Source organism: Lepidochelys kempii, chromosome 25 (genome assembly GCF_965140285.1).
Source record: "Lepidochelys kempii isolate rLepKem1 chromosome 25, rLepKem1.hap1, whole genome shotgun sequence".
Classification (NCBI taxonomy): domain Eukaryota; kingdom Metazoa; phylum Chordata; order Testudines; family Cheloniidae; genus Lepidochelys; species Lepidochelys kempii.
The window spans coordinates 19,191,181-19,205,390 of record NC_136404.1 but is presented as its reverse complement, the minus strand read 5'-3'; the positions used below and the strand labels follow the sequence as shown (position 1 = coordinate 19,205,390).

The 14,210-nt window shown below is 45.3% G+C and overlaps 1 protein-coding gene across 3 annotated transcripts in view; it reads right to left on the bottom strand.

Moving 5' to 3' along the window:
* CPAMD8 (C3 and PZP like alpha-2-macroglobulin domain containing 8) overlaps positions 1-14,210 on the bottom strand; it is a 91,433-nt gene that overhangs the window by 16,094 nt on the left and 61,129 nt on the right. For all 3 annotated transcript variants that reach the window (XM_073324643.2, XM_073324642.1, XM_073324644.1), the window contains 5 exons: positions 10,664-10,751; positions 4,070-4,144; positions 3,119-3,224; positions 2,920-3,030; positions 1,713-1,925 (listed from right to left, as the gene is read on the bottom strand). In XM_073324643.2, the coding sequence (XP_073180744.1) occupies positions 1,713-1,925; positions 2,920-3,030; positions 3,119-3,224; positions 4,070-4,144; positions 10,664-10,751 (593 nt within the window). The remainder of the gene's footprint in view (positions 1-1,712; positions 1,926-2,919; positions 3,031-3,118; positions 3,225-4,069; positions 4,145-10,663; positions 10,752-14,210) is intronic.

The window sequence follows — 14,210 nt, the reverse complement described above, 5'->3', positions numbered from 1 at the left end:
TGTTTCAGTTCCCCATGATTAAGGGTGGAGAAAGTTCTGGATTTTTTTTTTTTTTAGTTGATGGCAGTGTCTTGGGTAAATGTTCAAATTTCACAGAATATGCATGGCTGCCAAGTCCCCACCCCCACCCTGAACTGTTGCGATTTTCCAACAGAGGGGAGTTGGCACAGCAGTGGGAATTTCCATTTCTACTTCCTCACTGAGGCTGTGACTGCTCGTGGGCGGTTAGCGGGCCAGCCCTAACCCATGGAGTGTAAAGGGGACAACAGGATGTCTCACCAACAACCAAGGTGAGGAACACCACCTGGGTGTGGAGTGAGAGCCAGCTCAGCACCTGCAGATGAACCACATGGGGCCAGCCCAGCCCGGCCTGGGGCAGGGATTGGGGCCTGGCTCCTTCTGTCCTCAGCTCTGGCCCAGGTCGCCCCGAGTGCTTCCTCCCTGCCCTGCCCACTGCGGCCCTCACACCCCTGGGGGAGGCACCTCAGTGCCATCTGGAAAGGAGCTGAGACTGGAATCAATCCCCGCACTGTAATCAGCACAGTATTCAGCATTACCACCACTTAGAACACAAGCAGGTGGGGGCGGGCGGGGGAGAGGTGTCATGGTGTGAGGGGGCCCTGTCCCACCAGGGAGATAGGGGTGGTGGGATGGATCCGCCTCAGCTCCTAGCCAGCTGGCACAGTGGTGTCTCCCTAGGGTTGCCAGCTCTGATTGGATATATTCCAGGAGGTTTCATCACAATACATAATGTTTAATTAAAGATTAATCTTTAATTCCTGGAGACTCCAGGACAATCCTGAAGGGTTAGCAACCCTATGTCTCTCCACCAGGCCTGCAGGGGCCATGGTGAAGTGGGCCAGGCCAGGGCTCCTAATTGCCATGTTGTCAGTGCTGACCCCCTCTCCCCACTGGCCACACAGGAAGCAGCGGTTGGCAGCTGGAGCTGAGTGTGAAGCGAGCCAAGCCCTGATCCCTTGCCCAGGCAGGACTGGGCCGGACCAGCTGGCACCATGTGGTTGAATTTACACACAGTTGGCTTTCTCTGCTCATCCAGGTGGCGTTCATCACCCTGTCCATTGTTGAGAACACCCACCTGCCCATCACACCCACCACTTCCCTGCCCGCCGTTGGCATGGGACTGGCCCGCTAATGCCCCATGAGCAGCTGTAGCCTCAGTGGGGAGGCAGAAGCAGGGGTACCCATCTCTGCTTTCTTACTGTTGGAGAACAAATCACAGTATTGGGCTAATTTTGGGATTTCTGTGCAAACCACGATTTTCACAGTGCCCTATCCACCATGATCCAGCATAGTTCATCAAATTGCCACACTGCACCTGATGAAAGCACATGGGAAATCTCTCAGAGATCTCTCACAGGGCTCATTTATATCTGGAGACATCACTCTGGATGAATATCAGTGGAGCCACTGAAATTCCTCAAGGGTCATTTTGACTAGTCCTTTCGTCCTTGAGATATGCAAACCCCACTGTGACCATTTCAGCACAGCAGGAAACTGCCAACTCTACTAAATGCAAGGCCCAGCTCATGTGTAGCAGGACAGGGAGCTACCTTTTCACTTTTGGAGATGGAGTTCAAATCCTCCACTTGTCCACATCAGACACAATTTAATCAGCAGACCTTGTTCAGGGGAGGTTGTGGACTGCCTTGGCTAACCCGTAACAACAGAACAGGAAACTGAATGGAACTTACAGGCAGAACATTGAGACATAGGTATCTGCTCTATCCTTGTATTATTCCTGCAGGATGCTACCTCCATCTGGCAATGGTTCTGATAAATCATCCCATCTGATCCACACACTGGCTCCCCATCATAGCCACAGTCCCGGGAGCACATGCACTGCTCAAAATATTCATCTTCTAAACAGCCAAAAACATTGTTGCACGGCCCAGAGTGAAAGAAACCTGAAATGGAAGCAGGAACATCAGAAGCAGAGGAGAGAGGATATTTTAATTTTTTTTTTCTTGTGTTTCCTAGACATGTTTTTTTTAACAAGAATTCCCTGCAGCTTCTCAACAGGAGTTTGTGAATTTACTGAAGCAGGAAGCGGTGGGAATAGACCAGCCGCTCTGGAATAGCACTGGCTGTAATACTTCAGTTCCCCCATGCACAAACACACACACACGCACCAATTTGTGCGTCATGTGGGACAGAAAGAAGTAGGTAGTCATAGAATCATAGAATCTCAGGGTTGGAAGGGACCTCAGGAGGTCACCTAGTCCAACCCCCTGCTCAAAGCAGGAAGAAATTATTGTCATGGCAGACACATGAAACTACTCTGTCTTGCTACATAATTAACTTGTGGAACTCTCTGCCAAAAGTTGTTATTGAGGTCAAGAACTTAAACAGGATAAAAAATTGTAACATTTATATGAATGAATAATAGCAGCATCCACAATTAAGTTAGATAAAAGATTAAGAAAATTATAAGGGACATAAGGCTTCATATTCAGTGCATAACCCAACCAATAACTGACAGAGATTGGGAGGAAACTTCCCTCATTAGGAGATTATTCCATAATTGTACATTACTCGTCCTTCTGAAGCAACATGTACTAGCTACTGATGGTGACAGAAGACCAAATTAAATGCCAGGTTTCAGAGCATCCGATGAAGTGAGCTGTAGCTCACGAAAGCTTATGCTCAAATAAATTGGTTAGTCTCTAAGGTGCCACAAGTCCTCCTTTTCTTTTTGCAAATTAAATGCATCATTGGTCTGATTTGCTGTAGTCATTTCTATGCTCACCACAGGCATTTAAAAACTACCCACTACCGTAGCCTCGAGACACTGAAATAAACATTTTTTTAAAGCCCTCACTCTCAGTTCTGAATTCCCAAACTATATATCTTTTGGATTCCGCTTTCAGAGATTGCCAGTTCATCTTTGCTGCAACTTACCGACCCAGTGATTGGCTGAGCTTTCCACCTCATTGCACGTTGGCCCATCACAGAGCTCCCGTGCCAGGGGGCTGTTTTCACTCACATTGTAGAAACGAGTCGCTTCAAAAGCTACAGAGCAGCAAGAATGACAAATTATAAACAAGCCATGCGGCTAGGTCTTTAGCGTTAGCAAGATCCAAAGACAAAGAGCACATACCTGGCTCATAGTAATCATACACTTTGATGGGGACAGGGGCAGTTTTCCCAACTATATACTCTCTGAAGGCTTGAAATTTTACACAGGTCATGCATTGGCTAGGAATCTGCACAAAGGGCATAAGAGTTTTAGTTTAACATAGTCTACAGTTCTATAAGTCAGCGGAGTAAGGCAGCTGCTTACTGCTATACAGTGTGCACCATTTAACTCAACTCTCACTGTGCTAGATACCTGCACTAACCAAGGCACCTTCCAATACCAAGCTGTTTACTATGCTGAGACAAGTGTGGCATAAAAGCACAGACAGATCAATAAGATACAGGTCGAGCGGAGTCCTGTGTAAGGCACATCCTGCACTGGGGGCAGTGTATCAGCGCCACAAACTCAGCCTGGCATCTGAAACCCAAGCTGTGTTCTCTGCCTTGTTCATCAGCATCATCAGTCATAAGCTGTTCTGCAACTGGAATTTAGTTAAAGATTCTGTTGCTGATGAACAAGGCAGAAAAGACACAAGCTCCCCCTCCCAGGTGTGCACTGATTTGCAGATCCAACTCCGAATACTCATTGCAAATGGACCCGTGAGTAAAAGGCCATTGTTACATAGCCCCTTTGGTGACCCTAATGGTGCTTTAATGTCAGATTATCTTGTGGTTAAAGCACAGGACTGGAAACTAGGGGAACTGGGATCTATTTTGACCTCCTGTATGGTCTGGGGCAAGTCACCTCCATCTTTTGTGCCTCAGTCTACTGCCAAAAATGTGGATGATGGCTGCCTGCCTCAGAAGGGGTTCATGAGGCTTGCCAATTAAAGTTTGTACTGAGATCCTTATCAGCAAAGAGCTATCAAAGGCAAAGTATTCGTTATTATTTTATTTAAGCCTGATCCACTGATCATTTCTCTCGCCTTATCCTAACATAGAAAAATAACAAAATCATACACAAAGTCATTACCTCATCAAAATAAAAAAGGATTTTTCTTCCATCAACTTCATATCTTTTTAATCCAATTTGCTTGTTCATTAATAACTGGAAGGAAATGAAGAGGTTTATCATAAACCTATTTTATGGAAAATATTTTGCAGTCAACAAAAAACCAAAGCTTTCAAAGTGCTTAGGAAACACCTGATCAGAACCTAGAGAAAACACAACTTCTCTCTGTTGGAAAATTACCTCAGAGGATGAGCAATAAGGGTCACAGGTGCCTCCAGATAAACCAGGAGGAAACTAAGTTTGTGTTTTTCTGATGCGATCTGTCTATGGTATGATATGTCCTATGAGGTGCAACGTGTTATGGTGCAGCACTTGCTAGCTACTGGGGACCATGCTTATCTCCACCGGAACTCATCTAATATTTCATCCATACTCTGAGTAGCTCCTGGATTATTTTCAGTACCAAGGCTCAAGCAGAACCCCAGATACCTCAAAACACTTGCTAGAGTGCAGTCTCTTGTTTACGCTCCCTCAGTCAGCCAGGGAATTATGCTGATGGACTGCACTGGGTATTAAAGGCCCCCTCCCACCATTGCTGCTGGCTCAAACAACTCAAAACATTCTTCTGCCAGGAAAATTAATCCTTACATTTGAAAAGGGCAGCCATCTGAAAGAGTCCTCGGCACCCTCCCTCAGAGATAAGGGGGTCAGGCCAAGCCCCTACTATTCACCTTCTCTACCTTTGGAGTCAAAGGGAATTGCAGTACACATTGTGCTAGCCAGGCACCTATGCTTATTCTGTACATGCTCATCAATTACTGTACTGTGATGATCTGCACACACTGGGGATTTCAGAGCAAGACCCACACCTACAGTGCTGGCTCCCTGAAATCCACTTCATCTGGTGTTGTTCATCAGTGTCTGCAGAGCTGTTCTCCCTGTGCTGTGTATGCAGCAGGATTACTACCCTTATGGAAAAGTTCAAGAGAATTTATAAGAGAATAACATGACTATTGAATGAATGAACCGTTCCACATAGACAGATAATTATATCCCTACTACATAATGCCATAGGATGCCTCAAAGGTCCTTAGAAGAGAACCAAGGATTAATGCCCAATGGAAAGGAGGGCAAGGCATTATTATTATTTGTTAAAAGATATAATATGGGGCTAAAAGCACATGCACTGTAATTCACCCAACCTGCTACTAATATTTTTAGCTGTGAATTTCTTTAGTGTGCTGCTCAGAGCTGTAAAACCCTATGCACAGCTTCCTGCTATTACTGTAACAAGAAAAGGAACATGTGTTTAAGTCCCACACAATATGGAAAGAGCCAATTTAATTTGTCCGTATAATTTTAGGGGCCTGGTGGTGGCTGTTATTACTCAGCCATGGACGGCTGCAGACAGCCCTTTTATGAGGGCTCGGTGAGACTGGCGCCACCGGGAAATGCTCTGCTCAGCTAAAGTTGCATTTTTTTGGTGAAGTTTGATATGCCAGCCTTTGGTGACCTCTGACCTTGTCGACACCCAGCACTATTAGGAGGATTTGTGGCTACACAGTAAGGGGGCCTGCCTCTTCATTAACCATCACCATCCTCAGAGCTGCATGGGAATCCCCTCTGTGTACACTATTCCCTTGTGAGTGCAAACACCTAACAAGGAAACCTGATTTATAAAAACCCCTAGGACACGATGGTAAGTGCGTGGAGTGGAGGAGAGAGTGGGAGCAGCAAGAAAACACAGAGATGGGAATATCTTGTGTCTCTAATGACAAACAAAGTAGTCCAAACAAGAGGCACATTTGGGGCTATGTGTTAAAAAGAGCTGCCTCCTTTTGTAGGCACAATTTGCAGGCACATTTTGTGTCACAACTGAACTGCAAGTGCAAATCTGTGCAATGCCTCCAAGTGCTACAGGTGTGAGAATTGAGACCTCCACCTACAGCACCTGCAGAAAGGTAGACTGGGCCACAGACCTTTGCAAATTGCCCCCTGAAGGAGTTAGATCTTCTAACTGCATGACTCCTTTTATCTCCAGTGGGAATCACTCAGCTGCAGCCCCAGAGAGGGTTGTGGAAATGGACTGCTCAGAACCTTCTCCCATGCAAACAACTTTTCCCCCAGACAGGGGTGCTGTCTGCGGAGTGTTTGGCTCACAGAACTTGCAGACTGGTTGAATTTGAATCAGCACCTGGGCAGTAAGAGCTATGCAAATCGCAGTGCTGCTTCCAAAGGCAAGAAGATGGAGCTGCAGGGACTCAAATCTCTCTCAGCACAGATGATTCATGCTCTGGGGTGCTTCATGGGTTCAATCTTAACATTTTAAGGTCAGGCTTGACAAAGCCTTGGCTACGATGATTTAGTTGGGGATTGGTCCTGCTTTGAGCAGGGAGGTGGACTAGAGGACCTCATATTCTATGATTCTAAGAAGCAAGTGGGAGAGGGAGAGGAATTATTTAAGCTCATCACCAATGTGGACACAAGAACAAATGGATATAAACTGGCCACCAGGAAGTTTAGACTTGAAATTAGACGAAGGTTTCACCTTCCTCTGTAGCATGGGGCACGGGTCACTTGCTGGAGGATTCTCTGCTCCTTGAAGTCTTTAAACCACGATTTGAGGACTTCAATAGCTCAGACATAGGTGAGAGGTTTTTCGCAGCAGTGGGTGGGTGAAATTCTGTGGCCTGCGTTGTGCAGGTCAGACTAGATGATCATGATGGTCCCTTCTGACCTTAGTATCTATGAATCTATGAATCTAAGTGTAATCAACTCTCTTCCCCCACCCAGCAATAAGGAAAGAAAATTATCTGTTGCTTTATGGAACTAGAATCTTAAAGGGCACACCCCTCCATCCACCCCCAAACAACAATAGATCATTGGTGAACTGAGATCCTTTACTGCCTCGCCTCCCTGACAAAAACCCTTGGGGCACTGGGAACAGGGGAGATCAGATCTAGGGAAAGGGGAGATGGGAAAGGCCACCACAAACACTTTTGTTTATAGAGCGGAAGCAAAGACAGACCTGTGTGCCCAGTGCTTGAGAAATGCCTGTTTGTGTCTAATGTGCTGGAGAGATCATTCAGTTTGACACGAGAGGGATATTAAACTCGCACATGATGCTTCTCAGATATTAATATATTTAACAATACATCCAGTGTGGGTCAGTCTTTGATCCCTTCTCTACTCTGGCTTGGATATGTTCCCCATTTTTTTCTGTTCTGTCCCCCAGGATGCACGTCAGCATTTGGAAGGGAGACCAGCAGTATCTCAACATTCGCATAATGGTGCTAAATGGGACACCCGAATCCCTGAGGTCCCACGTGTTTCAAATATTCTGTGGAAGATTTGTGGTGCATTGCCCAAAGCTTCTTATGACCACACAATGGAAGGCTAAGGCCTTTCTGACTCATCCAATCTTTAAAGTGCCTGGGTGCTGCATAGAACAGTTAGCATGTACAGGCCACTTCGCATGTGCCATGCGCTGTGCGATTATTAACTAATTGCCAGAGTAGTCACTCCTGCGAGGCAGGTAAGTATTATCCTTATTTTAGAGGTGAAGGATATTGGGGCACAGAGAGAAGAAGTGACCGGCTAAGGTCACACAGTGAATCCATGGGGTAACTGGGATTAAAACTCAGAAGTTCCTGATTCCTACATCAGTGGTTCTCAGCCAGGAGTCCGGGGCCTCCTGGAAGGCTGCAAACAGGGCCAGTGTTAGACTGGCTGGGGCCCAGGGCAGAAAGCCCAAGCCCTGCTATGCGGGGCTGAAGTCCGGGGCCCTGAACTCTGCCACCTGGCGCTGAAGTCGAAGCCTGAGCAATTTAGTTTTGTGGGGCCCCCTTGTGATGTGGGGCCCTGGGCAATAGCCTTGCTTGCAAATCCCTAATGCCAGCTGTGGCTTTATGTGCAGAAAAAGGTTGTAGCACAGGCAGGCCACGGAGTTTTTATAACTTGTTGGGGGAACCTCAGAAAGAAAACGGTTGGGGGCCCCTGTCCTAGATCATGGTACATCCACTCTGGAGTTAACCACACATCAAACTACTCGTAAAGCTGAGCAGAGTGCCAGCATAAACCACTAAGTCCTGATGGCGTGAGTAGTGAACAGGCCCTGTGCTGGCCCTCTGTTCAGAAGTGGAATTGCTCCTACTTTAAAACTCTCAACCTATAGATGTGTGCAGAACAAACCCCAATAATTCATTTCCTCCATGTATTAGAGAAACACCTGGCTGGCACAGCTGCAAAATCAGTCTTATACCAGAACACAATTCTCTTGACCAAAACCATCCTAGGATTAACTGACACACAAACTTTGCAGCCTCCAGAAAGTGTCAGCACCTGAGACCCCAAGAGGGAAATCCACCCCAGGGCTCATTCCACTGTTCCTGTGCTGTGGGGAGGCACAGGATAGGTCAACACAGCCTGTCCTGGGTCCTGAGAGCTCCTACTGCTTCTTTAGCTGCATCAGGCCCTACCAGAAATATAAGGAGCCCCTGGGGATGGCTTCTTAGCCCAATATGCCAGTGCTTCCTAGTGTTTCACTCCTTGCTTTTCCAGAAACAAAACTGGACCCGCTCTCAGACTCTTTTATACTATTTGCTTCAATTGCCCTTTTCAGTAACATATTCCAAAGACTTAGTCCCATTTGTGTAATGCAATTCTCTCCAGCAGAGGAGAGCTTGCACTTCACTCCTAGTGTTTGATCCCCTCTCCAGTGTGAACAATTTACCGTTAGCAACAATCAGTCCCTTCCATTATTTTTGAAACCTCAGAGCTTGCAAGGAGAATAAGCCCAGCAGCTCTCCTAGCCCTTCGTAGCTGGTATTCTCTCCACTGCTCTGCATGTGCCCCCTCCAAAGGAATAGCCTCCTTCTTTCAGAACAGTATCAGCTCACCTATTTTCTTCATCATCCATCCCTCTGGCTAATAAAGAAGAGGTCCTGACAGTGATTCCCACTGGGAATGTTTCTATGTGCTCTGAAGCTGCCCTGCACCTCCTGTTCCTAAGCCAGTTTTCCACCCATATCCTTTTGCCTTTACTTACAGCTCTTCCACAGGAAGTACTGCAAACATAAACCAAGACCAAAAGAGGCCCCTCGGTTATTTCCTCACTATCTTCCACAAAGCAATATGGGAGACTCCTATTGGTGATATTTCCTTATACTGATATTCAACCTCCCATTACCTATAGGCAACATATGTACTACCCACACGTCCTCTGCAGTATGTGAAAAAGAAGCAGAAGAGAGGTTCAACATTGCTATCTCTATAGCAAGGACTCTAGGGTTCCCCACAATTTGACCTGGGTTTTCCTGCACTTTTTCTACTCCACTTTAGGCATTTATGGCTGTACCACTTGTTGCAGGGGAAAGAGAGAATCCCAGACTCAGGAATTAGCCTGTAAGTGAAAGACGACTTCATTTTCAAATGCATATATTTAAAACACGGCAGAATGGAGACTCCAAGGGTGCACACACATTATCCTGCTACCCATATTACAAAACCTTTTCCATTTTCTTTTAAAGTAAAGGCTCCATGCATTACAGGCACGTATATCTGCACAAAAGTATACATGCTCTCCTAATACATAAAAGGTCAAATTCTATTCTCAGATCCTAACAAACAATCTCACTAGCTTCAGTGACAGTTACCGTGTGATATCTGAGGGCAAGTTTTGACTCAAACTGCAGCCCTCTGAAGATGCACATAATGGCTTCATCTTCACTGGGGGGGAAAAAGGTGCATTCTCAACTCAAGTTAACTAACTTGAGGTACAATCCTAGTGAAGACAAGGCAGTTTGTAGTCTTCACGTGAGTTAGTAAGTCAAATTAAACTGCCTTGTCTTCACTAGAATTGTGCCTTGTTAGTTAACCTGAGTTATGAACACAGCCCCCCCCCCACACGCACACATACACACACACATACAGAAAAGACAAGGCCATTAAAGGAAGAGGTCTGTTGTGTAGAGAAATTCCTGATTAGCTCTTTTGCTGTTTCTCAGAGATAGCATGTTAGTTTCTTTTCTCTCTTCAGATAGAGTGTCACTAACAATTTTATTTATAACATCAAAAAGCAATGAAAACAGTGTAATGCTGCAACAAAGTCTAAAGTGAATCTGAAGACTGTAGTTCCTCCCTCCTAGAGAGCTGGCTGGGCAAGAGGCACATTCTGTCCACCTCAGTTTGGCTTGCAATAAACATGATGTTCTCCCAGAAAAAAAAATTCCAAGACACAGAGCCTCCAATGAAATCGAATCCAGATGTTGGAGATAATACAGCCCCTAAGAAGCCATAAACAGCTCCTGTTGGAGCACATTTTCACTTCAGCTTTTCCAAATGAGTCTCATTTAATTACCATGAGCCATGCACAGTAATAAAGGCTTATTTGGCTGAGTTAGGTAAATTTGTTAATCTTACTCAGAACATCTGTTTCCCCACTTCAGATAAATATTTTCTGACAAGTGAAATCTCCTACCCTCTGATTTTAATTACATCTCTTCTCACATAATATGGCATTTACCTCCCCAAGCACCTCAAAAGGAATCCCTGCTAATGAAAGAGCCATGGCCAACCTCTAAGCACATGCTCTGCACTCTGATCACAACATCTTACCTGCTCCAGGCTCTCAATATCTGCTCGGAAACCTGAGAACAAGGGTACCTCCAAGACAGCCATGTTTGATGATCCCGAATGCAGCCACCTTCCCAGGGGGGATAAAAAGAGAGAGAATAAAGTCAGGAACTAAGTTAAACCATACCTGGAGCAGTTGGGGATGAAGCAGACTTGAGACAGAAACTTTCAAAGAAAAGTGACACACAGAGTCTAGGAGGAGAGGATACCTAATCCCAAATGAAGGGCTTGCTAAAAGCCACATTCTCTTTAGTTTTATAAATGCTCCCAGTGACAGGTTGGACCACCTGATGTGCTGGGGTTTAACTGAGCCTCCCCTGCTCAATCAGCCTGGGTTCCCTCTCCCTACTTTGCTGAATTAGGCTCTCTGGCCTCTTGCAGCACACACAAAGTAGGGCCACGTCCTGCTGCAGACACAGATTGAAGTCAGCTCTGTGTGAGAGGGCTCCCCCAGCACTCACGTGCCCTCCCCTTTTAGGAGACAAACCCAAAATACTACTGTCTTGCACTGTATAGAAATATTTGCACAGTGCAAGCTCATCAAATTCACCCTCTTCCTCAATGTGAAGAGAGATGTGCACGACTTCTTGCCGCCCCTCCTCCCCAGTTAGAAATTACAGAAACGGGATTTAATAATAAACAAAACAAATTTTATTAACTACAAAAGGTGAATTTGAAGTGATTATAAGAGATAACAGAAAGAACAAAACAGATTACTGAGCAAATAAAACAAAGTATGCAAGCTAAGCTCAATATACTTAAGAAATAGGTTACAAAATGTAATTTCTTACCCTAAATATTATTTTAGGCAGGTTGCAAAGTTTCTGTGGTTCAGAGTTCCAGTTATATTTCTTTTCAGTCTGGACTCCGCCTCCCACCCCCTGCCTTCCCTTCAGGTGGCTTTAGCAGTCTTTCTTCTTGGGCAAACAGGCCATGGAGAGGAGGAGTCCCGTTTGCATTCTTCCCCACCCTTAAATAGGATTTATATAAGGCAGAATCCTTTGTTTCCCAAACTTGATCCCCCTTCCCTTCCAGTGGAAAGTTACAAGAAGTCCCAGGTAATGTTTAGTATCAGGTAACAAGACCACCTGACCTAATAGTGACAGGTTTCAGAGTAGCAGCCGTGTTAGTCTGTATCCGCAAAAAGAAAAGGAGGACTTGTGGCACCTTAGAGACTAACAAATTTATTTGAGCATAAGCTTTCGTGAGCTGCATCCGATGAAGTGAGCTGTAGCTCACGAAAGCTTATGCTCAAATAAATTTGTTAGTCTCTAAGGTGTCACAAGTACTCCTTTTCTTTTTGACCTAATAGTGTCACAGTTAAGTCCCCCTCCTCCCCACGCCTCCCAGGAGGAAGAGAGATTAGTATCTTCATGGTTTTGTTGTTGCTTCCTGATAGCTCATCAAATTTGATGGTGGGTGTCTATCCCAATATACCCCCAGTTGTAATTGTTACATAGTCCATATTCCTAACTTTAGATACAGACATGATACATGCATACAAATTGGATAATCACATCCAGTAAATCATAGCCTTTCCAAGCATACCGTACAAGACCCATCTTGCATAAAGTATATCTCAGTTATGTCATATCCATATTATAAGCATATTTCAATAAAGAATATGGAGTGTAGCGTCATACTCCTCTCTGCTTTTGCTAGCCAAAAATTAAGTGCAGCCCATAGAGCACAGAGATGTGAGAAGGCAGGCAGAAGAGGACAAGAAGGATACAGTCTATCATGGTGCTGCTAGACTAATTATTAATTATTGGACATCATTGGGCAAGTGCGCTGCTGACAGAGGGAAATGGCTCCTTGTGGGAGGAAATGCTTCTGCTTCTCCCTAAAGTGGCCTGCTGGGAATGGAGTAAGGCATAAGAAAGAGCAGTGCCTGGATTGGTGACCTTGGCACACATATGCAACGTATATTACAAACAAGAAACAACGCAAAAAGGTAGCTCAGGCATGCAACAGCTCTGCACAGATCCACTTTTGTGGATATGGGGGCATTCTAGGCACAAACTCTGAAATCCTCTCCCCAGCCCTGCACTTAGATAGCACGGTGATGGGTAATTAAAAATACACAGACTCAGTTCAGATAATGCCCATGGCACTTGTGATGTCTTGTCACCCTGGACAAGATGGGAATTCAGCCACTTCTATATGGAATAACTCAGCCTTAGGATCACCACTTGCAGAACTTCATGATACAATCCAAAGCCCTTACTGAGCATCACAAACATAAACTTCAAGGCTCTGGGCTTTATCTGCGTCTCTGTAAATAGAAAAGCATGGCCATATCTTAAAGGAAATGCAGAGACACACTGGGCTCAATGTAATATATATATATGAAAAGTGCCTAAGGGCACATCTACACAGCAAAAAAACCCAAAACAAAACAAAAAAACAACCCCGCGGCAGTGAGTTCCAGAGCCCACATCAACTGACTTGGGCTTGTGCTATGGGGCTAAAAGTAGCATTGTAGACTCCCCCAGTCGGGCTGGAGCCAGGGCTCTGAAACCAGTGAGGGGGGAGGGTCTACGACCCCAGGCTCCAGTACAAACAGGAACATCTACATTGCTATTTTTAGCCCTGTAGCGCAACCCCCACAAGCCAGAGTCAGCTGACTTAGGCTCTGAGACTTGCTGCCGTAGGGTTTTGTTTTGTTTTTTTGCTGGGTAGACGTATCCTTAGAGAGTGAGCTCCCATTGTTAGACAAGAACAGGTATGGCATGGACAGAGGCAGTGCCATCTTCCCCACTGCCAAAGTGCTTTGCCCAGCAGGGGTGACAGGCTGGTTATGCCTCCATAGCCAGTTTAGTCCTTGGCTTCTCTGCTGTGGCTCTCAACGAGGATACTGATTAGTGCCAAGTGAGATCAGGATACATAAGACCCCAGATGGCCTTTCCCCAACATGGCCTTTGGGGCTGGAAGTGGTTACTTGGGGTTAAAGGAATTCATGTCCTATTACCAGGTCCCAAGCCATCCAATCCTGCTCGTCCAGAACTTTCTATAAACAGTTGGTTAGGAAACCTTGTTCTGAGGTGAAGACGATGTTGGCTAAAATTAGTGAGCTGTAGCTCACAAAAGCTTATGCTCAAATAAATTGGTTAGTCTCTAAGGTGCCACAAGTACTCCTTTTCTTTTTGTTGAAGGCCAGTAAACCAAGGGGCTGAACTGAAACACTGAGCAATATCTTAAAGGTGACTGCAAAGGGGGAAGCAAATGGGTGTGGTTTTTTCCGTCCGCTTTTATCAATAGGACTTTGGATCCTGTCTACTTTGGGGACTGTATGGTGACTGGAGAATTAGGGATGTGATATCACAAAAGAGCAAAAACTGCACAGTATGGAAGGGAAGATTTTTAGTCTAGTTAAAACTGGTATTTTGTAAACATCCAATTCATTCCAATGCCTAATTGACACCTAGGGAAAAGAGTGTCTTTATCATTATGGTTATTATTAATAATTATCTGTACTACTGTAATGTCCAGGATCCTGAGCCATGGACCAGAACTCTGTTGTGCTAAG